This window comes from Panthera pardus, unplaced genomic scaffold, assembly GCF_024362965.1.
Source record: "Panthera pardus isolate Hobbes unplaced genomic scaffold, ASM2436296v1 HiC_scaffold_3, whole genome shotgun sequence".
NCBI classification, from domain to species: domain Eukaryota; kingdom Metazoa; phylum Chordata; class Mammalia; order Carnivora; family Felidae; genus Panthera; species Panthera pardus.
This window is the reverse complement of record NW_026526876.1, coordinates 9,533,867-9,561,404: the sequence shown is the minus strand read 5'-3', so window position 1 is coordinate 9,561,404 and position 27,538 is coordinate 9,533,867. Positions and strand designations below refer to the sequence as shown.

Genomic DNA, 27,538 nt, shown 5'->3' with positions numbered 1-27,538 from the left:
GGATGAACTTCCTTTCCTGGCATTTGATAATATGCTCCCTGTAGCGTTAGTCTCCCAGGTTATGGACTTCACATTTCTGCTGTAAAGCTTCCTAAACATTATAGGCTTCCCAGGGTTCTTAAACGTGGTATCCCGGCAACCATTTTTAACAACTGAGAGGCATCATTAAGGGGCATCGTTCTGTAATCTAACAAGGGCCCTTCCCCAGGTCAGCAGTCGCCCACATCACTGTGCCCACGGCTGGCATCTTGCAAAGCCCTGGGTGTACGAGCTCTGCAAAAATCAGGCTCTAGAATGCTTCTTGCCTCACTCAGCCTGTGATCAGAATGTAGAAACCGTCAGAAAAACACTGAATTTTCCTAAGTGGGGCACTACCTTTGCACTGAAGATCTATTGCTACTTAGATCTAGGAACTAGACAGAATATAGATTCCTTAGAATTACACACTATCATCCCGCCAAATCCTAATAAAAATAATTTCAGTGACATTTCACCTTTCAAATGTTTTCCTAACTTGGAGGTAAAGTATTGCATATCCCATTTTAATACTCCCTAGATGTGGCTACAAGGAGTCTTTTCTCTGTGTGTGAGTGCATGTGGGTGTGCTCATGTGTGTGATTTACGGATTCCATCCTTTCTCCTGCTGGCTTTTAATAAACTGGCTGTATCCCCTGAACCTAGCTCAGTGTCAGGTCAAAAGGATGCTCCGGGAGTGTTTGCTGAATGATTGTGGCAGCAGAGGTCCTGAAATATTCTAGCAGCATTCGGGAGGGGATGGTGCTGAGCCAAAGTTGGCAGGAAGAATCGGGTGAAGGGTCCGCACTGTCTCCATAGAACCTGCCGACTGGGCCGCTTCTGTGTCTCTGCTGTTGGGGTCACTATGTTATCAGCAGGGTTGTGGTATTACTTTTCTCCTAATGGGCCGGTGACATCAATGGGACCAAGCAAAGCTCTCAGTAACTCCTCAATGAATCACAAAAAGCTTGAACACAAAACTGTCATCGTAAAGCACACAAAAAGGGTCTTAAATTAAGAAATTACCGCTGAATTTGATCATTTCTGTGCTGTGCAATTTCACATTTTGATTAAATGGTGCTAACCTCTCTCAACCAAATTATGAAGCCGGTTATAAACCATCAGGGGACAGTGACTAAGTGCTAACCCTTCCACCAGAATTGGAGGAGCAGTGGCCCTGGTTTCGATTATTCTATATGATAACGAGAAAGGTCTTTGGGAATGTAGGGGAAACTAATCAGCATTAGCTACTGAAATTGTTTTTACAGTTTTAAGTATTTAGAATTAATTCTATGATGCTTTAAAGGCCTACCAATCATGATGAAAACTATACCCTTCCGTTTATTATATGGTATATTAATACCTACCTATGATATGATAGAGGAGGAGTTTGCAGTTGGTAAAAAAAAAAAAAAAAATAGAGAGCCCTTTGAAAACTCTAGTTGAGCCAGCAAGGCTGGGGTTGTGCTGGGCTTTGCGGGCATGACTGGGTACAGATGTAGGTGTCCCAGGGCCCACAAGAGGGCTGAACGTGGGTGGCAACAGCTCGACGTCACGCTGAGAACCAGACTTCGTCTCAACTGGCAGGCTCGACTTTCTGCACTTGGGCCTGCTGTCACCATCCTCTCAGTTTGAGGCCGTTCAGAGCAGCAGACAGGAAGTCATCTGGAAGCTGCCATCCAGAGGTGGGGGACTCGCTAGTTGGAGGGGCAGGCGGGCTGGCCTGGAGGAGTCCTTCTTCGGGGACGGTTAGGTTTTAGAAATCACTGACTGGTGTTTAACTCTGCCCTAGATACAGGCTCTGGCGTAGCACTGAACGCTGTGCCAGACTCTTGAGGGTCTGTAACAGCGACCTATGGTGAGGGAGCCCAGCACACAGACAGCCTCCAGCTGGCTGGGCACAAAGCCAAGTAGGATTTGAACTTGGTCATAAAAAGTGTATCCAAAGTTTGCAGGTAAACACTTCACGTTTACTGCTTAACCACTGTGGCCCGAATTCTAAAAAGTGGTTTCTATTCCTATTTCCACAATAATGATTAAGTTTTAAAGGTAAGCACAAAAGCCTGCCCGGATGGCTAAAACAGACATGGACGTGTGCTGGCGAGGAGATGGGGGCACCCTCATGCACTGCTGGTGGGAATGGAGGGCGGTTCCTTCAAGCGTTAAACCGAATACTACGGTAACCCAGCTGGCCCACACCCAGGTGCCTGGCCAAGAGAATGGGAAACACAGGTCCACACAAACACTACGCACAAATGTTCCTGGGGCATTGTCCAAGATGGCCCCCAAGTGGAAACAATCCAAAATGTCTGCCAACAGATGGATGGATAAACACAGTGGGACCTACCTACCGTAAGGGAATACTGTTCAGCCAAGGAGAGGGATGGAGTACGACACGGATAAACCGTGCAAACATCACGCAAAGGGAAAGAATGCCAGGATTCCGTTCATGTATCCTATGCACGACAGACAGATTCGCAGAGACAGAAAGTATGTTGATGATTTCTGGGGACTGGGAGGAAATGGAAGGTGATTCCAAATGGCTTTCTTTTTGGGGGGATGAAAACGCGCTCAAGTTGACTGCAGGGATAACTGTGTAACTCAGTGCAGTGAAAACAACAACGCCGAACTGTATGAATGTGTGAAGTTTATGGCGTGTGAATTAAATTTTGATGAAGCTGTTAAAAAAAACAAGGAATGAGCAGAGAGAGAGACAAATAAAGGACTCCCCAAATCAGGAGCCTCGAAACGCCTTCCCCTCCCTTGTTCTTACAACACATACTGTGTCTAGTGACAAAAGGCTAGAAATGTATACAAATGGTTCCTGGGTGCCTAAGTTTTGCCTGTAACGTTCAATGTAAATTCACAAACCAGGGATGTCAAACCAAATGAAACACCTTGCAAAGTACAGACTGCTTGCTGGCAGTCATTCTCAAAATGGGGTGAGGGGGTGCCCGGGAAGGGGGAGCGACTGTGGGCAAAGAAGTCATTTCTCGACGGGACCCTCTGCAGGGTCACTGCCGCCCACAAGCATCTCCTAGTCCTCAAGTGGGCTGGGAGGAAAAACCGAGGACCAGTGTTCTTCTCAGTCTTCTAGAAACACAAGCACAGCCCCCACCGGACTAGACTACTATTACAATAAACATGGGAAAAGCAGCCCCAGAGATCTGTGCAGAGTGAGTTCATGCAGCAGGACATGCAAATCAATGACGGAGGGAGGGAGGCATGGCCAGAGAAGCTGTCGCTGCCCGTCTTTGGGAAAACGTGCCCCCTGTCGATGGAGCCGACCCAAAGTACAGTCCAGGGGTAGGCATGCTACTCACACAACAGCGATCCATTCTGTGGTTTAAAATGACATCGAAACAAAACGTTAACAGTAATGGTGTACGGATTCCGTGGTGGAATTTGGAAAACCCCGATCTGTACAGTAGTTATTTAATGCTAATTCACTAGTGACCCAAGTGCACATTAACAGGTCATTTTAGCGAGTACCTCAAAGACACAGAGAAAAGCTAATTTCTGGTCTAGAGGTTCCTTCTGCAGTCGGCAAAAGAGCCTTTAAATGTCCTCTAGGACAACAGTGATTCCGTGAACCCTTCCTATTTGTACGAATGATCTGCTCTCTACAGCTGAAGGAGAAGACAGAACGTCATAGGGCCTTAGTCAGCACAGCTTTGCTGTCTGAGAACATCTTGAGAATTTTAAGGAGGGTTTCTGAAAATCTTGTCTATAGGACTATTCCTATAGACACTTAAGAATTTCTTTATATTAGTAAGTCATTTCTAGAACATTATCCTTTCCTGCTTCGTATTAGCTCTGTTTCATTGTCTTGTGGCAGACAGCCAGACCGAAGCCATCCAGTGCCAGGGAAAGGGTCAAGTCCAGGACAGATGTCCCTCTCCTCCAGGGTAGCAGGAAAGGCTCTATGGCTGTGCTCTGTGGAGCCTGAAGGGGGGAGCATTCGATAACCAGTAAGAATAACACTCCTCCACCACTTGCCCTGGATAAACAAAGGATAACTTTACATATTATATCAACAAGGCCCTCAGCTTAAAATACATACGGGCCATAAAAAACTTTATTAGAAATGTGTAAATCCAAAAAGGTACAACTTTAGAGTTGCAGCCCCAAACTCAAAAATTTAACGTATGGCCCAAAGCGAGGCTTCTGTGTATTTAAAGAAAAATTGAAATCGTTCCATCTGGCATTTGACACACGAAACCCTGAGGGTTCAAGGCTTCATCAGCAGGTGATTCAATGTCATGATAAAAAGGGTAGAGAAATATTCAAACTCGTCTCGAAAACACATTTAAAGCCAAAGGGCATGCTGCTGCTCGCAAAAGATGATGTCTCTAAGCAACACATTTTCAAAATCAAATTTTCTTTTTTGCAGTAAATTTCACTCACAACTCCCGGTATTTGTTTCTAATAGAGACTCAATCTAGAGACAGAAATTAGCGCAAACATTCAAGACTAAGAAGCATAAACAAAAGCACTTGCCTGATGCTTCACTGGTTTTGGCGATTCCTGCTGTTTGTTACAAACAGATAAACGCAAACGTTAGCGAGTCTGGGCCTTTCCCTAAGCGGTGAGCCACATCTAAAGCACCACGTGACCGTCCATCTCAGAGCTGTGACAGCGGATCTGGCTGGCGTTCCTCAGGGATCAGCTGCCACTTGGGCAGATTCAGGATCACTGACCCCCTTTTATTTGTACCCCTTTTCTATCATCGACTGCCCCCAAATTTCCATCCTCGTCTCAAGCTTCTATGGCCAGTGGCAACAGCCTGTGTCCATGCTCAGAAAAGACAGCTAAAGACCCTTGAGGACCATCTTTTGGTGGAAATAGGCAATCTTCAAAACACTGCTCTTCGATCGTTAACCATTCCTCCCAAAGCTTTGCAAGAAATCAGGCTTCAAGCCGGAATCGTAATTCTGGTTGGCCTGTTAGAAAACCTAGGTACTACAATTCCCTCCTGAGCGGAGGAAGTTTCTGGGCGGGAGCCGTGGAGACAAGGGGGCGGTCAGTTCCAGCAGGACACTGAGTAGCTGTGCTTCCTTATTCTGGTTTCTGCAATCGTAAAAGAATAAACCGAGGCATTAAATGAACAACAGAACGAAAACTTACAGGAATATTATGGTCCTTCCGTCCTTTGTGCGAAGAAGCGACATGAGCAAGGTACTGAATGACTTTCTTAGTATTTTCTGTCTTCCCAGCACCTGATTCACCCCTGAAAGAAACAGTAACACGGGCTGTCTTAAAGAAAGCAGGGCGTCCACCTTCCAAAGTTGTAATTAACAAAATTAAATGGAGTTGGAACAAGAATTGGTAGGAAATAAAGGGGATGTAGGATAAAAACCGATCGGCAGAAGTCAGAAAATTGTTATTTTTAAATGGTATTAAATTACCACACACTTTTTCCACCCCCTGGAGATGCCAGTGAGACACAGGGAAATGTTCAGAGTGCTGTGTTGTTTTTTTTTTCAAGGAGTTTGGGGGTTCCACCAGAGAGGCAGCATTTATCGTAAGAGGTCATGAAAACATTCCTCAGCACCAGAAACCCATCCACCGCTGGGGATTTAATCTGAAGGAGCTGAAGACCTCTGGGCTGCCCCTTGCCGCTCAGGTCCAGGCAGGGTTTTCTCGCTCTTCCCCCAAAGGAGCGGACGAGTGTTCCTACAGCCACAGCACCTTGTACATATTTTGTCACATCTCCTCAGCCACCTGCCGGCCTCGCATCCTGGGCTCCTGGGGCAAAGGGCAGGACCCCGTGCATGTGCGTCTGTTTACTGTGCATTTGTGTTTATTTGTGTTAGTTTTTTTTTAATCCACGGAACCTCGTGCAGTGCTGACCCACAGCCGCTACGCAAGGTGTACAGACAGTGAACGAACACCGTGAATTAATTTTGTGATGAACCGGGACAGATGCCACCACTTTGTATGCTTTACATTTTAAAACAAGGCTGGCACGTTTCAAAGGCTGCTTTTGATTTCTACTCAAGTACCGATCTTGAAATTCAGGGAAGCTTCTGGACACACAGCGCTACCTGAGTTCTGGCCTTTCTGTTCAAATATCAAAGGGTCCCTAAGATCGGATCAAAGTAAACCTATCTTCACAATTGATAAAAATCTCAATTTGGATTGAAGTAGAAATTTTGGGGGTGCCTGGTGGCTAGGTTGGTTAAGCATCCCTACTCTTGATATCAGCTCAGGTCATGATTTCACGGTTTGTGAGTTCGAGACCCATGTTGGGTTCTCCACTGACAGTGTGGAGCCTGCTTGGGATTTTCTCTCACTTCCTCTCTCTGGCCTTCCCCTGCTCATGTTCTTTCTCTCTCTCTCTCTCAAAATAAAAAAATTAAACTCTAAACACACACACACACCCCAAAAAGCCCCAGTGATTCTTAAATCACTGGTAAACTGTATAAAAAGATAAATAAAACAAAAAATTTCATTATCTAATTAGATGTAAAAAAAAAAAGCCTCAGGGGGAAAAAAAACAAAAAAAAGAAAAAACCAGGGCGCCTGGGGGGCTCAGTCGGTTAAGTATCTGACTTGTGGTTTCAGCTCAGGTCATGATCTCACGGTTGATGAATTTGAGCCCCACACTGGGCTTTGAGCTGACAGCGTGGAACCTGCTTGGGATCCTTTCTCTCTCTTCTCTCTCCCTCTCTCTGCCCTTCCCTGCTCTCTCTCAAAATAAACAAACTTAAAAAAAACCCTCCTGAAACCCCAAAATGTTAATACACACATGGCCGACTAATAATCCTCTAAACCCGTTGTACCCAACCCAAGCCTTGGAAGTCTAATTTTTCTAACAAGCTCCGACCCTTTCTGGAAAGTGTGCTCTGAATTGCACTATTTTTGTCCACAACTTAAGTATGTCAGTGGGTTTACTGGCTGCATTATTTTCTCTGCACCCAGACACCTACAATCTCAACTGAAGAGGCTCTGGGTAAAGGGAGCCCCACTGACCAACTAGTTGTATGGCTTTGAGGAAGGAAACGGTCTCCTCCGGGCCTCCATGCCACCATTTGTAAAGTGGAGGAACTGGGAGCACCGGGGGGTCTCGGTTGGTTAAACGCCCCGACTTAGGCTTGGGTCACAATCTCACAGTTTGTAGGTTCGAGCCCCACGTCGGGCTCTGTGCTGATAGTGTGGAGTCTGCTTGGGATTCTCTCTCTCTGTCCTTCCCCTGCTCTCACTTATCTCTCTCAAAATAAATACACTTAAAAAAAAAAAAATCAAGTTGTCTCTGAAGTTTATTCTTTCAGATAAACTTCAGATAATTGTTTTGTCACGCCTCACTCATTTCTTGCCCAATAAATAAAAAAACAAGAGACAGAATTTTGAATTAAGTAACATTAACATACTTTTTTTTTTTTAATGGGAAAAGGTGTTCTGTCTCTCGGGTAAATTTTGTGTTTTCTATGCTCGCAACTATCAAGGACTGTGTTGGTCTTCTACATCTTTGAAATCCTGGTGCCCAGCACAGTAGGGGCTCCGTAAATACCAATGAATAAATGAATACAGGTCCTGCACATGTTTTAAGTTTATTCCTAGGCTCCCTTTTATATTTTTTATTCCTGCTATTAACGTCCTTTACCTTCTACCTGGCTACCGCTGGCACCTGGATAAGGTAATACATTTTAATTCACTCATTCAATAAATACAAATCAACCCCTGTGTACTGGGCATTCTTCTTCTTTTTTTTTTAATTGTTTTTTTTTTTTTTTACATTTTTAATTTAATTTTGATGGAGAGACAGAGCACAAGTGGGGGAGGAGGAGAGAGAGAGGGAGACACAGAATCCGAAGCAGGCTCCAGGCTCCAAGCTGTCAGCACAGAGCCCGACACGGGGCTCGAACTCACAAACCTCAAGATCATGACCTGAGCCGAAGTCGGACGCTTAACCGACTGAGCCACCCAGGCTAGGCATTCTTCTAAGGGCAAGAGCTAGAGCGGTGAACAAAGTCTGCGTCCTCAGGGAGCTCAAGTTCAGGGGCAAAGACGTAAAATAAACCACAAAAAACAAATAAGAGAAGCGTAAGACATGAGGGACGCCATGAGGGCAACAAGGAGGCAGCTGGGGTTGGGGAGGAGGCAGAGAGGAGCAGAGGACACTTTCCTGGAGACTCGATGGTTGGGGGAGCCTCCAAAATGGGGGAGAACAGACCAGTGAAATCCGGGGGCGCCATGTTTGGGGCGGGGGGATGGAGACCCAAACACAAAGGAGTATCTTTGCCAGGAACGGGGCTGGTGTAGGAGCTGAGGCAACCAGCGAGGCAGAGAACCGCGGGGGCTCCGGATGCAGCAGGGACGGGGGTCGGGGGGGTGCCCCAAGTCACGGCAAAGAATCTGGATTTTATTCAAGCATAATTGCTCAATAGCTAGGATAGTGGTTTTCTCTGTTTGGTTAACTTTGTTTAAAATACTTAGTGCTTCAAGGCTAATCATGATGCTGGCGGCTGTTTTCAAACAAATAACTTTTCTCTTACGCCCAGAAATGAGCCTCTCGTTTAGAGTGATCATTACTTGTCTCGAAAATACTTATGATTGTTCCTTTTCAGCTAAGTCTTGCCTCTGTGGTTTCTCCACAAACTCCTCTCTATTGGACAGGCTTCGGTGTGTCCTTAAAGCATTTTGTTCCTTCCCGGTCACACTCCCCGGGCTGTGCCTCTCAACTGCTTATATAAACTCTGCCACATTTTTTCTACTTCGGGTCTAAGGTAACTCTGACATAGAAACTATCACTGCAAAGACGAATGTATTCCAATACCTCACTACTGAGGTCCCAAGAGGGGAGGTGGGGAACCTCCTATTCCCTGTCTTAAAATGTGGACAGTAGCGGGGCGCCTGGGAGGCTCACTCGGGTAAGCACTGGACTCTTGCTTTCAGCTCAGGTCACGATCTTGCGGTTCACAAGTTCAAGCCCCGCGTCGGGCTCCACGCTGACAGTGCGGAGCCTGCTTGGGATTCTTCCTCATTCTTTCTCTCCCTCTCTCTGCCCCTCCCCTGCTGTCTCTCTCTCTCAAAATAAATAGAATTAAAAAATTTTCAAATGTGGACGGTAGCTTCTCACATGGAAGACTTGCTGTGAAGAAAAAATACAGTTCATCTAAGGCACATAACTTGTATCCCGTGAACATCACCCATTACTGTGCACCCTTCACCCACCGTTCACAAAGTACCTTGAGTTTCTGGACTCCGAATTATTTTATGACTCTATAACGCTAGCGTAATGGTTAAGAATGTGGCTTATGGTATGAAAATGACCTACCCTACGTTCAAATCCTGTCTACCCCTTTCTAGCTCCGGTTAAGTCCACGGAAGGAGCCTAGCGCTGCCCCGGCCGAAAGGGGTCTCCCTCAGTGGCAAGAGTGCTAACAGCAACGATGAAGACGAGGGTATCCACAGAAGTATGAAAAAGAGAAAAAAAGGAACCCGAATGTGTTTGTGAAAGAGGAGGCAGGATCCACAGCACAGAATTCTTGGAAACAACTTTTTATAAAGGGGAACGAGCGGCACCTTTGTCCCGGCCAGAAGTGGAGGAATAAAAGCGGCTTGAACACAAGTGAAGATGTGACGGAACTCAGAGGGGTCAGGAGAGTCCTCAGGGAGGAGAGCACAGAACACGACCTCGAAGAGCGAGGAGGACAGACACGAGGATCTGACCTCATTTCCGCCCACGAACGGTATGTACCGACGAAGCAGCCCTACCCTGGAGATGCCACAGGCTTCGCTGCCGGCCCATGGGGTGCAAGTACGAGGCCAACGACACACGAGGCACAGCCAGGAGCCTGCTGGGGGGAGGGGGGTGCCCTGTGTCCTGCACAGGACATCGGGACACATAAGACCCGGGGTGCCTCTAGGCTGGAGGTGTTCGAGTGTTCTAGAGAGGTCTGTGGCTTTCACTGGCTTCTCAAAGAGGCGTGCCATCCAAAACAAAATGTCAAAAGCAACAGTACTGAGAAGCAGGGGGATGGACCACGAACACGTGATCCATTGTGGGCTCTTTCTTGGAGTTCCTTCTGGACCACGGGTACATTTCTCCAGCGAGAGACTCCTCCCCCAGATCTTAACTGCTTCTGTGTTTATTCTCTCTGGATGTTTGTGACATCAAATCCAATCTAGTTTCAAAAACACCCTCTGCCTGAAATTCTTGCTTCAGATGACCTCCATCTGAAAACCAACAACACATGTACCTCCCCCCCACCCCCCCGCCGCCCACACACTAGCTGATGTTTTCCTGTAGTTCCAAAGCTCTGTTCTGTTAGAAAGCAGCTTATTAGCAAGAGCAGAGGTTTTATGGTCAAGAAGGGCTTGGGTTCGGGGTCCCCGGGTGGCTCAGTTGGTTAACCATCCGACTCTTGCTTTCGGCTCAGGTCATGATCTCATGGTTCATGAGTTCGAGCCCCACATCAGGCTCCGTGCTGACAGCTCAGAGTCTGCATGGGATTCTCTCTCTCTTTCTCTCTGCCCCTCCCTGGCTTACTCTCTTTCTCAAAATAAATATACTTTAAAGAAAAAAAAGAAGAAGGGCTTGAGTTCAGGTCCTCCATCGCGCTAACACCAGGCAGGGTCAGCCGAGGATAACGGGACACGTAATTGGGGCTAACGGGGCTACTGCAAAGATTAATGGCGCTAACACTTGCAAAGAGGCTAGTGCCCTTTCCTGGCGTATTTGTCAAGAACATTTTAAACTTCCATTCACAAGCTGATTTGCATACTTCTTTCCCCCATAATTTAGCTCCCATTGAGATGCACCTACAATAATCCAAAACTTCCCACAGTTTTAAGACTTGAGCATTTCTAAGACAAAGGGTCTTCTAAAGAGGGCACAAAGAGCACACTGTGGTCCAGAGAAGCTGGCTGTGGGGTCGTGGAGCTAGTTCACGGGAGACAAGAGAGAATACCAGACTTCCACTGACAACACAATGGCTTTTCAAGTATATACCGCACTGTCGCCTTAGATGTGTGGGGGTTTTTTAATTTTTGTTTTTAAAGCAGTTTTAGACTTACAACAAAATCGAGAAAGGCAGAAATTTCCCATATACCCCTGTGCCCACACACGCATAGTCCCCTCTATTATCAACATCACTGAAACGGGACATCGTAATCACCCAGAGTTCACAGTTTACGTGAAGGTTCACTCCACTCCAGGTGTTTGTGGTACATTCTATGGGTTTGGACAAACACGCATGACTCGTACCTACTACTAGAATATCATGCAAAGGACGATCAAGTTCCTCTGTGCTCTGCCTGTAGTCATCGCCCCTCCCTTCCCACACCCCCGGCACCCGCTCATCTACTCACTGTCTCCATGCTTTTGCCTTTTCCAGAATGTCATATAGTTGGAACTTCTCGGAGTGGCTGCTTTCACTTACTAATACGCATCTGGGGTTCCTCGGTGTCTTTTTGAGGCTTGAGAGCTCATTTCTTTTTTAGTGCTGGATCACATTCCAGCGTCTGGATGGACCACTTTATCCATTCACCTGCTGGAGGGCATCCTGGTTGCGTCCTAGTTCGGGTGATTGTGTACGATGCAGGTTTTCGTGCAGACCTAAGTTTTATTCCGATGGGGAAACGCTAAGGCGTGTGCCCGGTGGATCCTGCTGAGTACGCCTGGCTTTGCAAGAAACCACCACACTGCCTTCCAAAGCTGCGCCGTTTCGCTTTCCCACCAGAGACGAATGACCGTTCCTGTCACTCCACGCCCTCGCCAGCATTTGGCGTTGTCGCCGCCGCAGACTCTGGCCGTTCTAGCGGGTGTGTGCGGCTAGTATGTGACGTGGGGCATCTTTTCGTGCACTCCTTCGCCATCCACGTCATGTGCTGAGCTCTCTGCACCATTTTTTAATGAGGTTGTTTGTTTTCTTATTTTACATATTTCTGGTACATCTTGGGTAACAGTCCTTTACCCAATGTGCCTTTTGAAAATATTTTCTCCCAGTCTTTAGCTCATGTTTTCATTCTCTTGACGTTGTCCTTTCGAGAGCAGAAGCTTCTTTAATATTAATGAAGTCCAGCTTATTGTTTCTTTCACGGGTCATGTCTTTAGTCTGAAGGACTAGACACGGGTCACGTCTTTAAATATCAGAAAAAGCATCACCAGAGCCAGGGGCCTCCACATTTCCTCCTGTCGTATACGAGTTTTATAGTTTGGGTTTTACGTTTAGGTCTATGATCCGTTTTCTAGTTCATTCTGCGAAGGGTGTAAAGGCTGTGTCTACATTTTTTTTTCCACATGTGGCTGTCCAGTTGTCCAGCACCGTTTATTAAAGGGCCTCTCTCTGCCCCATGATGTTACCTGCGAGCCTCTGTCAAAGATCAGTTGACTGAATTTTGGGGTTTTAGCTATTTAATCAATTCTACCAATTTGCTGATCTTAAATTCTTAACACAGGTTACTCCTAGGCAAGAACTAATTGTTTTAAATCTAGGCGGGCTCGGTCAGCACCACCTAGTGTATTTGTATAGGACACATGAAATTCCTTAACAGTAAGAAAAAAGTCAGGGTGCCTGGGTGGCTCAGTCGGTTAAGCATTCGACTTCGGCTCAGGTCATGATCTCACAGTCTGTGGGTTTGAGCCCCACGTCGGGCTCTGTGCTGACAACTCAGAGCCTGGAGCCTGCTTCGGATTCTGTGTCTCCCTCTCTCTCTGCCCCTCCCCTGCTCTCAGTGTGTGTGTGTGTGTCTCTCTCTCTCTAAAAGAAATAAATGTTAAAAAAAGTTATAAAAAAAAAAAGTCTTTAGGAAAAAAAAAAAAGAAAAAAGTCTCATCACATCCTGATGGAAGGCTAGTGTTGGGCAACCACGGTTTTATAATGGTTACGTTGCCAAATACACGTAAAAGGAGAAAAACTTGAGTTAACCAGCAGTTAGGAAGTCATACATGTAAACAAATCACTCTCTAAAAACGGAGCTTAGAGGGCAGAATCATTTCCTCACCCACGTGGCTGCAGTGTGAATTTTAATTCTAATGAGAAGAGAATCACGTTGACGAAACACTCTTGATAGGATCTCACCTCCAATTACGTGGGATCCAAGTGCATGGCTTTCTCAGGATAAAGGAGACCCTGAGTGTCTTTACTACGGAACATGGCAGGACGTGAGAACAATGAGCACACGGGGGGTAGACGCTTAACTGGGAGCCCACAATGCCCGGCCTGAGTCCGCACAGAAAAAGGCTGGCCAGGTGGTTGTAGGCAGATGAGGCCAGAGGGGAAGTTAAGATGTTCATCCTTTTGGTGGAAAAGTAAGTTCAGAGTAAATGATTAAAACAGTAAAGGTTAAAGAGTGGCTATCAAACCACCTAGGTAGTAGATAAAAAAAAAAAATGTTGCTTCCACCTGTGTTTTTCTCTGGGATACTACGTACACAGAAGGACTCAACATAAAATAACTATTACGTAAAATTGACTAGTTACTCTCACATAGGACACTTAACCAGCTTGGCTGGGTGCTAAATTTGAAAGGATGCCAGTTACACGCCCTTGGACTTCTTTACGTGGTGGACACTCAAAGGCACCACAGAACATGCTATGGAACATCTCCTAGCCTCTCAGATCTGAGATACATTGTTTCCCATTTTTATATTTCTCAAGTCACAATGTAGCTTATAGTAGATACGAACAAGAAACGGGTTATTAAATATCACAACCAGTGGTATCCAAGAACAAAGAAAGCCTGAAAGAGGCTGAAAGAGGTGGGGGTGGGGATTTGCCAGGGAACTTTCTTCCAGGGCGACGGTAACGTTCTCCATCTTGACAGAGGTTCAGACGATACGAATAACTCAGCAGAAGCAGATTTAAGCCTTGTGTATTTCATCACGTGCAAATCATGTCTCCAAAGATAAAGATATAAATATTGGGCTTTAGTTAGCGTTACCTACACTGCAGTGTTTCAGGGGAAGTGTGCGGATATCTACACTTGAACTTGAGATAAATCAAAGGAAGGGACTGATAGCCCATCAAAGTGGCATAAAAATTGCTTTATTTCTAATCAGCAGCCACAGAAGGAAACAGGATCTAACCTTAAGCAGAGCCTCCTGAAAATACACCTGCCACTGACCATCATCCCGGGGAGTCTCTGGACTGGAAAAAGACAGACCAAGAAGTGCAAATTCAGACAGACCAGGAAGTGCAAATTCAGCCGTTAGCATCATGAAGCCCGACAGAATCCTTCATGCTCTCTCCTTGAAGCCCTTGTCCTCCTTTTCCGTCAAGTTTAGTACAGAATATAGAAGTCTTTTCTCCTGTTACTCTACGGCCAATTAATTTGCAATCCCCGGGTGCTGGACGCGAGGTGGGAAAGGAAAAATCTCCTCTCAACACAAACAAGAAAATGGATTGATGCATGGACAGAAGGTTGAGCAGGTCAGTGTATCACAGAATACAGTAAAATATTACTGGTAGAATCTAGGTGGTGGGTCTAGGATCCTGGATTCAAAATTCTTCCCATTTTGCTTTAGGTTTGGAAATATCCACAATAAGATGCTTGGAAAAGTTAGAAGAAAAGAGAAGGTACTTGCTGATGGCTACTCTGTGCTCGAGAAGAGAAAACCAGACTAGGAGCCTCAGCTCCTAAATCCAAACCTATTAATTGATGACAAACGAGTCTAAAATGATACTAATTACAAGTGCCCACAGAGGGCACTCTGGGTGACAAAAGTCAATTAGCGTTCGCTAAGCTTTCATTAAGTCCACAGCGGCCATCCCGAGTGTCTCCTGCTTCCAGACACTACACAGAGCCTCGTCGAGCATGGTCACCCAAGCTCCCAAACCACCCAGTCAAGGAGGAGAGGTCTCGCACCTGGCTCCCTGCTTACTGTTCGCGGGGTTGCCGTCCCGGCACTGCGGACAGACGACACACGGGTTCTCTTCTTCGCTGGCCCACAAGCAGGCTGCAGCTCACCTCTCCTACACAGCTGGTGGGGTCCCGATGCCTAGATTCCTGTGTGACTATTAACAGACACTGCACAATCGACAATCAGCCTGGTCTCTGTCTCCTGGTGAGTCCTTGGAAAGTCTCTGTCATTCACGGTGGGCCAGAGAGCTTGTGCTAATGAGGTGACTCACGGTGTTCCAGGACGGGCACTGGCCATAATTGGAAGACCAAGCAAATGGTTATAACTTTGGGCATGTGAGCCATGTGAAACCAGCCCAACGTCCCGGGAGGGGAGAGGGGCTGGAGACTGAATTCAATCGCATGGCCAACGATTCAATCAATCGTGCCTACTAATGAGACCCCAAAATTCTGGGCTCTAAAGCTTGGGTGAGCTTCCTGGTTGGGGACAAGCAATGACAACACGCTTGGGGGGGGGGGAGGGGAAGAGCCAGAGGAGACGAAGCTTTACATTGGGGACCTTCCAAGACTTCACCCTCGCGGTCTCTTCTCTTGGTTGGCTCGGATTTGTCATCCTAGTGAAGTGTCAAATCCAAGGGGGTAGCAACCCCCAAATGTATAGCCAGCTGGTCAGAGGTACAGGTAGCCTGGGACCCCCTAAGGCTGGGGTCTGCAGTGAGGGCCCTGTGTGGGGGAGTGCACCCTGGGTAATCCGTGTCAAAATTGCATTGCGATGGATAACCGTTTTCTTTTTTTAAAGTTTTAAGTTTATTTATTTTGAGAGAGAGAGAGAGAGAGAGAGAGCACACGAGCAGGGGAGGGGCAGAGAGAGAGAATCCCATGCAGACTCTGAGCTGTCAGCATGGAACCTGATGTGGGGCTCAAACTCACAAACCGTGCGGGATTTCTGAGCTGAAATTAAGAGTCGGACACTCACCCAGGTGCCCCTAAAGATTTTTTTTTAAGTGTATTTATTTATTTTGAGAGAGAGAGAGAGAGAGAGAGAGAGAGAGGCAGAGAGAGAATCCCAAGCAGGCTCTGTGCTGTCAGCGCAGAGCCTGACATGGGGCTCAGTCTCACTAACTGTGAGAATCACAGAGTTGGCTGCTTAATCGACTGAGGCACCCAGGGGCCCCTGCAATGGATAATCTTTAAAAGACGCTTGCAGATGAGGTTCTAAGTAACTGGCTCTTTTGGAGAATACAAGCCAATGGAGGAAAAAAAAAAAGCAAGAAAAGTGAGACTATTCCAAAATACCGAATTGAAGAGACCTAACTAACGCAAGGAGTGAGCCTCGACAGGATCATCGATTTTAAAAGTTACAAAAAATAGGTTGAGAAATAGCACAGAAAATCAAACACAGACTCTGCAGTAGACAGGATGGAACGGACGTTGGTCTAAGCGAGCTAGCGGTCTGCGGTCCCGTGGGAACACCCTCGTCCTTGGGAGACACCTGCTGAGGTATCTCAAGGTGTCAGGAGGTCTGCAACTGACTCATAAAATGGTTACTCATGAAAGTTGTTTGTGGGCGCAGAGAATTCAGAGTGAAAGGTATATAGCCATTTATGGCATCGTTCTTTCCACTTTATAGGTTTGAATTTTTTAAACACAAAAACTGGCAGAAATGCATCAGCAAAAGTTTAAAAAAGGGAAAAAATGAAGGAAATGTGGTAAACATTTTAAAATCATTGAGGGGCGCCTGGGTGGCTCAGTCAGCTAAGCTTCCGACCTCAGCTCAGGTCATGATCTCACGGTCCGTGGGTTCGAGCCCCGCATCGGGCCCTGTGCTGACAGCTCAGAGCCTGGAGCCTGCTTCCGATTCTGTGTCTCCCTCTCTGTCTGCCCCTCCTCACTTACGCTCTGTCTCTCAAAAATAAACATTAAAAAAAAAAAAAAATTAAGATCACTGAAGCTGGGTGATGGGTTCATGGGGGCAATACACCATTCTACATCCATATGAGTTTTAAGTTTCAAAGTAAAATGCCTCTTAAAAATGATGCCAGAAAGGTTTTTTCCTTTGAAAACATATAGGATCACCAGTTCCTAAAAGTTCTTAATCTGTTCTTTAGTCCGTTGTCTTGGTTCCTCCTTCATTAAGAGATTTCATTCTTTTGTTTGAAATTTTATCTATTTCCTAAGTAGATACTATGTTCAGAACACCATGCCAGGTTCTCAGGGATTATTAAAAAGCAGTCACGGTAAGTCAGGGTTCCTACCTTAATAAATTGCAAAACAAGATACACAGGACAGAAATAAGTAGACAAGAACTGCAGTATATACAAAAAAAAGGGCCCGATGAGAGAAAAATCAGTGTGGGTTGGACCTTACTGTGTAGGGGGGTTCCAATTTTGGCATGTTCCTTCTTTTTTTTTTTAAGTTCTTTTTTTATTTATTTGAGAGACAGAAAGCGAGAGCAGGGGAGGGGCAGAGAGAGAGAGAGAGAGAGAGAGAGAGAGAGAATCTGTGCTGTCAGTGCAGAGCCAGACTCAGGGGCTCGAACCCATGAACCGTAAGATCATGACCAGAAATAACCGTCTGAGCCACTCAAGTGCCCCAATTTGGGCATATATGCTCTCTGGAGGGAAGGCACAGAAGTCAGCCAGGATCCACTAAAATGGGCCAGATATTAGGTGTGGGACCGGCTAGGACAACACAGAAATGTCCAACAACGTGACTAGAAACGGGGGCCTGAGAGAAGGAGGGGACACTGTAAGCTCTTGGGGCCTAGAGTCCTAAAAGCTGATGAGACAAGTAAGGACGCTGGGCGACGCATCCCGTCCACACAGGCACGAAGGTCAGTTTTGCAGTATGTTGAGTTCAAGCTGCCATCGGTTCTCTGCTTCACACCATACGCTCCGGTAACACCAAATCCTTGGAAACTGCCTGGTGCATTTCTCACCTGCCTTCCTCCACACCTGGAGGCTGCGCTGGACCACCCTGGTGCAGCCGGCACCGGGCTTCTTCAAGAAGCCGCCAGCGATCGTGAGAAGGAACAGGGTCTAGAAACTAAGCTGGTGGGCACCTGCCCACCTGAGCTAAGAATCCACCGGAAGCCAGTACGTACCAGCCGCGGCCGCCGCCTGCAGAGACCCAAGTCCCCTCCCCCTTCCGCCATCCGCCGCCCGCCCCCCAGAGACGGAGTCTAGGGGTCCCTCAGGCTCACAGCCCTGCCATCCTCGTCTGTGTTCACGCCCAAGACGTTGGCTCCTCTGGTCACTTAGGTCTGCTCGCGCTTTCTCCTGCTCCCAAACCCCCTTATTTTCTGCTCCCCCCTTTCCTCTGCACACTCTGGGACCCCCATTCCAGAGGAAGCAAGTCACCCACACTGCCCACCTCTTCCTCGAGTGCTCTGCTCCCTCCTCTGGCTGGTTTCCTGAATGCCCTAGTTCCCCCCCCCCCGCCGTCCCCAACCACTCCCAGGCAGCCCTCTCAGGGGAGGACCACCCTGGTCTCCCCGCCCCCCCAACCCTGCCCCAGACCCACGTCTGGAAGAAAGTCAGTGGCATCCTCCTCACTTACCATGATGCTGTTTCCAGACAAAGCCCCCGCCCTGCCCCACCCCTCCTCTCTGAGGTCACAGCATCGGATTTATCTCCCCCAGTAAGGTCATTAAAAACAAAAACCTCCAGTCTTGTTTCAAAAAAGAAAGCACTTTTTATTCCCAAAAAACTGGGAGGGAGACGATCTCAGGACGAAGGACACCTCTAGGTGAAATCATGCCGCGTTATGAACGGCTGGCGCTACACGCTCCGTGATGTGTGCGTGTGACATCCCACGCCCCGGCCCCTGGGACCCCTCCTCCCTCCCCAGCTACTCACGCCTGTGGCCACACCGCCCGCCCTTCCTGTGCACACACCAGTATCCCGAACGTTAATCTTCGATCCCTCCGGACCCCAGCACTCGCGCCCGACCGCTCTGCTTCCTCCCAGCCACCCCCTCCCCTGTGCCGCCGTCCCACTGTCCACAGCGGTAGCTTCTCCTGCCAATATTCTCGATTCTCTGGCTCCACTGGTCCCCACTGGCCGAACCGGCCATCGCTCCCCTTTTGACGGACTGGACCTGGTTCGAGTCCGGCGCTCTGCTGGTAGATGGTCCACAACAAGGGCCCCGACTGTCTCGCGCCTCGTTCTCTCTGCTCCCTGTCGTCTCCCACCCTGACTCTGGCCTGGGCCGCATGTCTCACATGGGAGTGGGAAGGCAGCACACAGGACGCAAGCAGGCACTTGAACAATGCGCCCATCTGCTACTCCCGGAACCTTGCCGCCCCGTGAAAAGCCCGGGTCGGCCCGCTGGAGAATGAGAGGGGATGCAGAGGTGAGAGCAGAGCACTCGGCCACAAGCGCCCCCCCCCCCCCCCCCCCGACACACACACCTGCACAGGTGCAGGGCCAGCCCAGCTGGGCTGCTCGGCCTGACCCAGATCCACCCGGAGGAGCCCGACCCAGTTGCTGGGAAGGGTATTTTAAGCCGTCAAGTTTCAGGGTGGTTTGCTGCTCAGGAAAAGCTAACTTGTAGAACCCAAAGGCTAAGCCCCGCCGGGAGAAAACGTATGCGACCCACAGACCCGTGTCAGCTGCTCCGACCGCTGTCCCCGCATTAGATCCCGGACTTGCCGCTTCATAGAAGAGAAGCCGTCCGAGGAGAACCTCCTGGATTTCCAGCCCCCCGGGTCTCTCATCAGCATTTACTCTCTCGCACAGAGAACTCTCCACCGCTGACCTGCCCACCAGCCTTCACTCTGTTTCGGAGAGCAGGCCTACACCGGAGGCTTTCGGTTTTAACTTTTCCACTTCCCCATCATTCAAGTGCACCTGGCCCGGCCTCTCTCTTGGCCCTGGTCACACCCGATGCACCTGTCTCCGTGGGGCTCACTCTGCCCCCTCAGCCTCGCTGACCTCCGCCCGACCCCTGAATGTACTTTTTCCTAAGGCTCCACACCCGGCCTTCGCTCTCCTCCTTTTACAGGGCTGCGCGGATGGGTCAGGTCTCGGCGCCTGGAGCAGCCCTCTCCTGAGCTCCACATTCAGGCGCACAGCACAGCAAATGACCCCACTGAGGCTGTGAGGACCCTTTCACTAACTCCCCCTCCTCACTGAGCGGGTCTCCTTGCTCAGCTCCTTGCTCAGCTCCGGATGCGGTCACACCTCTGCCTGAGGTCACTGCCTCTCGCCTGCAACTCCCAACAGCCTCCCCACAGGTCTTCCAGTCCATCTGCCATCCACACCGCAGCCAGTCCGGTCTTCCTAACAATCCTTTTCTAAGCAGATCTAATGGTGTCCTGCTGTGGATACGGCTTCGTCCAATTCCGACTCTCTAGCACTCAGCACACAAGGCCCACGACCGTCGGTAATGTTCACCGGGTAAAATGTCCAGTAGCCCAACAGGCGCACATATAAACTCAAGCCCGAAGTGTCACAGATCAACGCTGAGAAACGTGGGAAAGGCCTGGTTTGACGGCCAAACAGTGAACCCCCAATTTACACAACTCACATCATCTTAGTCTTAAAATGGTAACTGCCAAGGTTTACGTCAAATTCTTAAAATTACTACTCTGCACCCCCCACCCCCTCCCCCAATTGCTTTAGTTTCCAACAGAATCGAAAACAAGTCCGAACGTTTGAAATTTACTTACGTGCAAAGAATTGACTGGTCCTCACGATCTAGAAAACAAAACAAAACAAACAAAAAAAAGAAAGTGACCATTTGCCTGGTGTTTTAAACACTTGATACAATAACGTTGCAGTAACGGCCCACAGAGTGTTAGTAACTCCGCTCCTGCCCCGCTGCTTCCCCAACCCTTACAGGGCCCTAAATCCAGTCACCCTTGTTTTGCCTTACAAGGCCAGATCTTTGGGGGGAGGGGAGGGGTGGGGGGGTGGGAATAACAGCCCGGCTTCGGAGGCTTTATGTGCCTAATCAACCTTGACGCTCAAGCCGTGTGCATAACGGCTTCACCTGGGGAACCTTATTAAAAACGTGTCCCCCAGGGCCCCTCCCTCACGGGATCATTTTCAGGGGGTTGGGATTGAAATTCCCTGTTTCAGTAAGTTGCCCAGGTGACTCCGATGGCAGGGTGAGGTTTCAGAAAGGCTTCGAGAACACTCACAACTAGGGAGGAATCGTTATTAGAAAAAGAGAGAGAGAAAAAAATCAAACCCTGAGTGGGGAAGGCTGAAGGTGGACAGACATCTAAATGCAGCGTAACCAGCGTCTCAGGTCGCGATGGTAGAGGCAGCAAAAATAACAAAACAACGTACAGCAGAAGCAGAATCGCACATGACGTTAAAGTGACGAACGACCTAAATCTTTTCGAATGAGAAGGTGACATTCAAACCCACAGCGAGCCCACGGACAGGCCCCCTCCCTGCCCCCCAGTGTGGGATGTATGATTTCTAATCATTTATGCGCGTGGATATCCATTTTTGCAGATGAGAAAATGCTCCTGGAGGGGGTCAGGTAATCCACCCAGGTCCCGCAGCCGCTGAGGGGTGACGACCCGGGCCTGTGCTCGCAGGGACCGGCCCAGGTGGATCTTTCGTCACTCCTATGCAGAGGCTGCTCGCCCTTGGGTGGCTACATCAGGACCCAATAAGCGTCTCACAGTAGTTCAGGCACAGACAGCATTTTTTTTTTTTTTTTAAGGTAGTCTTCACGCCCAGCGTGGGGCTTGAACTCACGACCCTGAGACCAAGACCTGAGCTAACATCAAGAGTCAGCTGCTTAACCCACAAGCCCCCCCAGGCACCCCCCCGCCGGCATAAGTAGCTTTTGTCAAAGAGAAATGTCACGGTATTATTAAAATAAACTAACCTATTCGTACACTCTGTGTATAAACTGAGTTCTACAAAGAGCGTGTTACTGCCCAGTGCCTCAAGTCTCACTGAACTGGGAACGGCCCCTGACCACCGCCCTATCCCTCCCTCCGGCTGCGCAGGCCACGTTCACAGGACGAGGCTGACCCCTGCCTCCTTTACTGGTCTGCTCTCGCAGGGGTCATGACATGCCCTTCCTTCCACGCGCTGCCCCAGGCCCACGGCCACCGTGTGTCCCCACGTGTCCTTCCGTGCTCAGCTCAGTTGGGGCCCCTCTGGTTCCTCGATGCGTCCTCCTTTCCACCGGCCATATTCTGGAGTTCGACACACGATACCGCCAGTGCCTGCCCACGAGGCGGTGCTGCGTGAGATCCGGCTCGCTTCCCTACGCCAGCACCTTCGGTGGCTCAAAGTCAGTGCCCGGTGCCGCCCTGGGCTCTGCAAGCTTGTGCCCTGGTTCCCACTCTGCCGTGAACTGACTCCGCATCTATAAATGCGCCACTGATGCCCTGCTCTTCCCGCGTTCTTCACCCATGCGGCTAGGATTTTAACAAATCCGTATTTATTCACTGTAAATAGGAGCCCCCAGAGCCCTAAATTCTCCAGGTCTGAGCAACTTCCAGAGAACCCCACCACACCAAGTTTCTTACGGCTTTTCTGAAGCAGTGCACACATACAAAAACTAACCAAAACTCAACTGCCTCCGAATTAACTCAGGACGGCTCCCTTCGGGCATCTGCACACACTTGCTATCGTTGTTCGAAACCGGAGACCCTCACAACCACCACCTACTGTTCCAATCTGCCCCGTACTTCATTTCCTGTGCTTCTCACCGCCGCAGCCCGAGCCAGCTCTGCTCGCCAGACTTCTCTGTCCTCGATGTTCGTCTGTCTGGTCTTGTGCTGGCTCTGCGCCTCAGTTTCCCCATCTGTGCAGTAAGGGGTTGGGCTTGATCGCCTCTAAGATGCTCGCCAGCCGTGATCCGACCACGCCTCCCTTCTGCCTCACTGAATCCTCCTCACCCTGCAGACTAAAGAACTATAACAACGTACGACGACCTCGATCTCTAAACACCTGTAAATGTAACCAGAGCCTGAACTGATATTTGAGGGAAACCATTTCGCTTTCAAAAATGCATCCAGCCTCCTAAAGACTATGGAGTCCTTTCCCAGCTCAGTGTTTCCCAAAGCACCTCCCAAGAATCACACATGGAGGTACTCGGTGAATCCATACCGAGTTAAATCATAATACAACAGCAGAAGTGGTTTCCGATCAATGACCTCAGCTCCTACCTTAAAAAACTAGACGAGAGCAAATCAAATTCAAATTAGAAAGAAGAACGGAAATGAGAAAGAACAGAAATCAATGAAATGGGGAACAGGAAAAAGAAGAAAAAAAATGTAACCAAATTCTGGTTATTTGAAAAAAATCATACAATTGATAAACTTCCAGCCAAACTGATCAGGAAAAAGACACAAATTGCCAAAGTCTAGAATAAGACAGAGAACAGCCACCTAGGATCCCACAGACACAGTCTGAGAACTAAGATAAAAAAGGCAATTTTTTAAAAAGACGTAAACCACTAAAGCTCATTTCAGAAGAACGAATAACCTGATTGGCCCCATATCTGTTAAAGAACTTGATCTTGTGGAACTAATATTAACGTTACATGTCAATTACACCTCAGGTAAAAATAAATTGAATGTGTAATTAAAAGCCTTCCTGCAAAGAAAACGTATTTCACTAGTGAATTCCACACAACATTTAAGGGGAAAAATAACCATACCAAACTTTTCAGAAAATTCAAGAGGAAGAAACCTCTCCCTCCCAATCCATTCTCAGAGACAAGCCCGACTCTGACGCTACGGCTACAGAGACGTTACAATACAAGAAAATGACACACAAATCTCTGTCATCAGCAAGGGCACAGAAATTCTCAACAACACGTGAGCAGATCAAATCCGACGACACAGACAAAGGGGGTACACACATGAGAAGCAGGTGACCTTCATCCTGGCCACACAGGGTTAGTTCAGCACCCAAAGGCCAATGATCTAACTCACCTTATCTACAGACCACAGAATATCTGAATAGATGTAGAAAATGCATTTGACAAAACTCAACATTCAGTCGTGTTAAAAGAAGAAGAAAAAAAAACCGAGCAAACTAGGAATACAAAAGAATTTCATGAACAAAAAATGTGTACATGAACACCATCCTTCATGGTGAAAAGGTGAAAGGTGTGCCCGAGACCAGGAACAAGGCAAGGATGTCTGTTGTCGCCACACCTACTGAACATTATTACAAGGCAAGAAAATAAACCCAAAGCCTAAGATATGAAGGAGGACACAGCAATGTCTCTATCTGCAGAAGACATGCTGGTCTACACAGAAAAATCCCAAAGAATCTACCAAAAATACCTTCCAGAAGAAGTGAGTTTTACAATGTTGCAAAATACGTCAATACATGTATTTAAAAAAATATCTCTTACATCAACAGCGTGCGATTGGAAACGTTTAAATTTTCAGTTCCCTTTAACACTAGAAAGCATGAAGCACTTACGTTGTGGTCTGTGTTTTACTTAGATACAAATCTGACAAGAACGGGAAGTTGAGATTTTTGAAATCAAGTTTATGTCCAAGAACTCTGCCATTCATTCATTCATTCATTCAGCCAGTGTTTCTTGAGCAACTACTCTGTGCCAGACCCACTCTGCATTTTATTGGTACAGTGTCCCCTAGAATCCAAACTTAGGAAGAAAGGTAAGCTCTCCTCTGGTTCTTTGCATTAAAGACACAAACTCTGACCGGTAATTATGATTACCAATCTCTTCATGGGCCCCTGTGGTTATTTGGAGGTTTTGCATTCGTCAAATGTATTTATTTTCCCTGCAAAGTTTCACGTCATTTACAAATTTTACGGGCATGCGTCCTGCATGCTGATAAGAATGTTGCAACGTTTTTAAACGGCCTTTAGTGCACACCCTGACAAACCTGGACAACCTCAGCTAGTCACCAGCACCCCACGGGCACCTTTGCCACGAACAGCCCTGGGGACGTCACGTTTGTGACACTCTGGAACGCCGTGTGGCGGTCCTGATGCTCGTTAACACCATCCGCTGTGCTTTTCCTTCCCGCTAAGCGAAAGGTATGTGGCGTGTATTGCCACGTTGTTCCTAGACTGTCAACAATAGATTCTAGAACCCTCCCTGGCAGGTACGTGAAGCTCAGAGGTCTGAAGCCTCTGCCCCTTTTTCAGAGTTGGAACTGCCCTCCGGAAACCCCCCTTTTCTAGATGATACTTCAGAGACCAGAGGGTCAGCCACGTCAACTGTGAGAACGTACTTGTCTGGATGCGGAAATACGGATTCAACTGGAGAAGGAGTGTCCTGTCTCCAATGGCTTCTCCCATATGAGGCAGACCGTGCTCATTCATACAAACGCTTTTCTGCATATAAAGATTCTTCTTCACAGAGACACAGAACCAAAACCAAAGAAGCTGGCCATTCTCTCTCCGCGGTCTGCAAGCCCCCCCGGCGGTAGCCATTTTCTTAGTATCCTCTGGCTCTGAAACTAAGAACTAATATTAAATCTCATCTTTTCTCGGCCTAAACGGATTCTGGAGAGTCACTCTTCTAGCTTTGAAGTCCTTCCTGTTTGCCTCCAGGGACCTGGTACATAAGCGTCCCAACGAAATGTGAAAGCGGGGGCTGGGCGCTATACTTGACAAACGCCTTCCCGCTACCCTTCAGACCCAGCCCCCAAGGCCTGCAATGCAGTGACAGGTGGACAGATCACACCCCGGTTCCTGAAGATCACGGAACTACTTTTTTTTTTTTTTCAAAAATTTTTTAATGTTTTATTTATTTTTAAGACACAGAGAGACAGAGCATGAATGGGGATGAGGTAGAGAGAGAGGGAGACACCAGAATCCGAAGCAGGCTCCAGGCTCCAAGCTGTGAGCACAGAGCCCGACGCGGGGCTCGAACCCACGAACCGTGAGATCGTGACCTGAGCCGAAGTTGGACACTCAACTGACTGAGCCACCCAGGCGCCCCACAGAACTATTTTATAAGAGCCGATAGAGTTTATCGTACTTTGCCGAGTTTATTTTGTAAAAGATGAAACGAGAGGGAGCGTTATTACAGGAGAGCTCACAGAGCACTAGGAGGTCCCGTGTCCAATGCTGTCTTTTTGAGCAATAAGAGGGAAATGCGTTCAAAATGGCCACGTTCTGGTTTTCAGGAAAATGTCCCTCCGTACACCGTTGTGTCTAAAGCCAGGATTCAAAGGGATGACTCTTCAAATTTATACTTCATCCTAAGCCCAAAAGGAAGCCACTGCGATCCACCAACCGGCCCAGTGCTTTCTAACTTCTGTTGTCCCCTCTTCTACGTATTTACGACAGAAATATTATATGACCTTTTGCTCCCCAATGAAGCCTCTACCTTTTCCATCATCCCTCCTGTGGCTCTTCCTGTGGGTGCTAAAACCCAGTCCAAGAGAGTTCTGGTTATCCCGGTTTGTGATGGACAGCAAACGTATATAAAAACTAGATGCTTTTTAACGAAAAAAATTAATGTGAACTAATTATGAAGCAACAGTCATACTTACCTACTTCTTCTAGAAAAGGGCCACACTGCCCATTGCCATCTTAAAAATTCCTAATTCAAAAAAAAAAAAAAAAAAAAAAAAAAAGGGGCGCCTGGGTGGCGCAGTCGGTTAAGCGTCCGACTTCAGCCAGGTCACGATCTCGCGGTCTGTGAGTTCGAGCCCCGCGTCAGGCTCTGGGCTGATGGCTCGGAGCCTGGAGCCTGTTTCCGATTCTGTGTCTCCCTCTCTCTCTGTCCCTCCCCCGTTCATGCTCTGTCTCTCTCTGTCCCAAAAATAAAATAAAAAACGTTGAAAAAAAAAAAAAAAAAAAAAAATTCCTAATTCAGGGGCGCCTGGGTGGCTCAGTCGGTTAAGCATCCTACTCTTGATTTCAGCTCAGGTCATGATCTCACAGTTCACGAGATCGAGACCCACGTCAGGCTCTGTGCTGACGTTGCAGAGCCTGCTTGGGATTCTCTCTGCCCCTCTCCTCCGTTCATGCTCTTTCTCTCTCACTCTCTCAAAATAAATCAATTAATTAAAAGAAAATTTTACGGGTGCCTGGTGGCTCAGTCGGTTGAGCATCTGACTCTTTAGCTCGGGTCATGATCTTAGTTTGTGGGATCGAGCCCCACGTCAGGCTCTGCGCTGACAGTGTGGAGCCCGCTTGGGATTCTGTTTCTCCCTCTCTCTCTGCCCCTCCCCGTGCTCTCTCTCAAAATAAACATATTAGAAAAAAAAAAAAAGACTTCATAATTCCTCCGCAATAAACACTTAACTACGTTTCAAGATTGTTTAAGCTTAAAGCCCTTTGAGACACAAATACAACCACTAACTCACATGTAAGAAACTGAGTATTTAATACTCTAACCCTCCCAGTTACCTTGAAGCATGCATCTATAAGCAGATTCAGAGATAGCGTAGATGTGTGGAGGCATCTCGTGGCGTTTCTTCCCTCTGTACATTTCAATGATATTCTCAGAGTAGATTGGAAGATTCTTGTAAGGGTTTATGACTACACAGAAGAGTCCAGAATAAGTCTAGAAGAAAAATAAAATACAGCGTTAAAAAAAAAACAACAAAAAAAACCAATCCCTGAATATATCACACAGCCAGAGACCATACAGTAATCTGAACAGGAGCCTTCATCCCTAGAGTAATTAATCTCTTCTCCTAATTAAATCTAGCCGAGGATATAAGATTCCAAGCCACAGGCAGTTCTCCCACAGATCATTTGTTAAGGGGCACTCTTCTGGACTCAATTCCTTCATCT

The 27,538-nt window shown here is 47.7% G+C and overlaps 1 protein-coding gene across 7 annotated transcripts in view; it reads right to left on the bottom strand.

Moving 5' to 3' along the window:
* MYH10 (myosin heavy chain 10) overlaps positions 1-27,538 on the bottom strand; it is a 129,895-nt gene that overhangs the window by 79,342 nt on the left and 23,015 nt on the right. For 3 of the 7 annotated variants that reach the window (XM_053892662.1, XM_053892665.1, XM_053892667.1), the window contains exons 3-6: positions 27,149-27,305; positions 20,494-20,521; positions 5,143-5,245; positions 4,516-4,545 (exon numbers count right to left, since the gene is read on the bottom strand). In XM_053892662.1, the coding sequence (XP_053748637.1) occupies positions 4,516-4,545; positions 5,143-5,245; positions 20,494-20,521; positions 27,149-27,305 (318 nt within the window). The remainder of the gene's footprint in view (positions 1-4,515; positions 4,546-5,142; positions 5,246-20,493; positions 20,522-27,148; positions 27,306-27,538) is intronic. The other 4 variants (XM_053892663.1, XM_053892666.1, XM_053892664.1 and 1 more) reach the window with 2 other exon arrangements.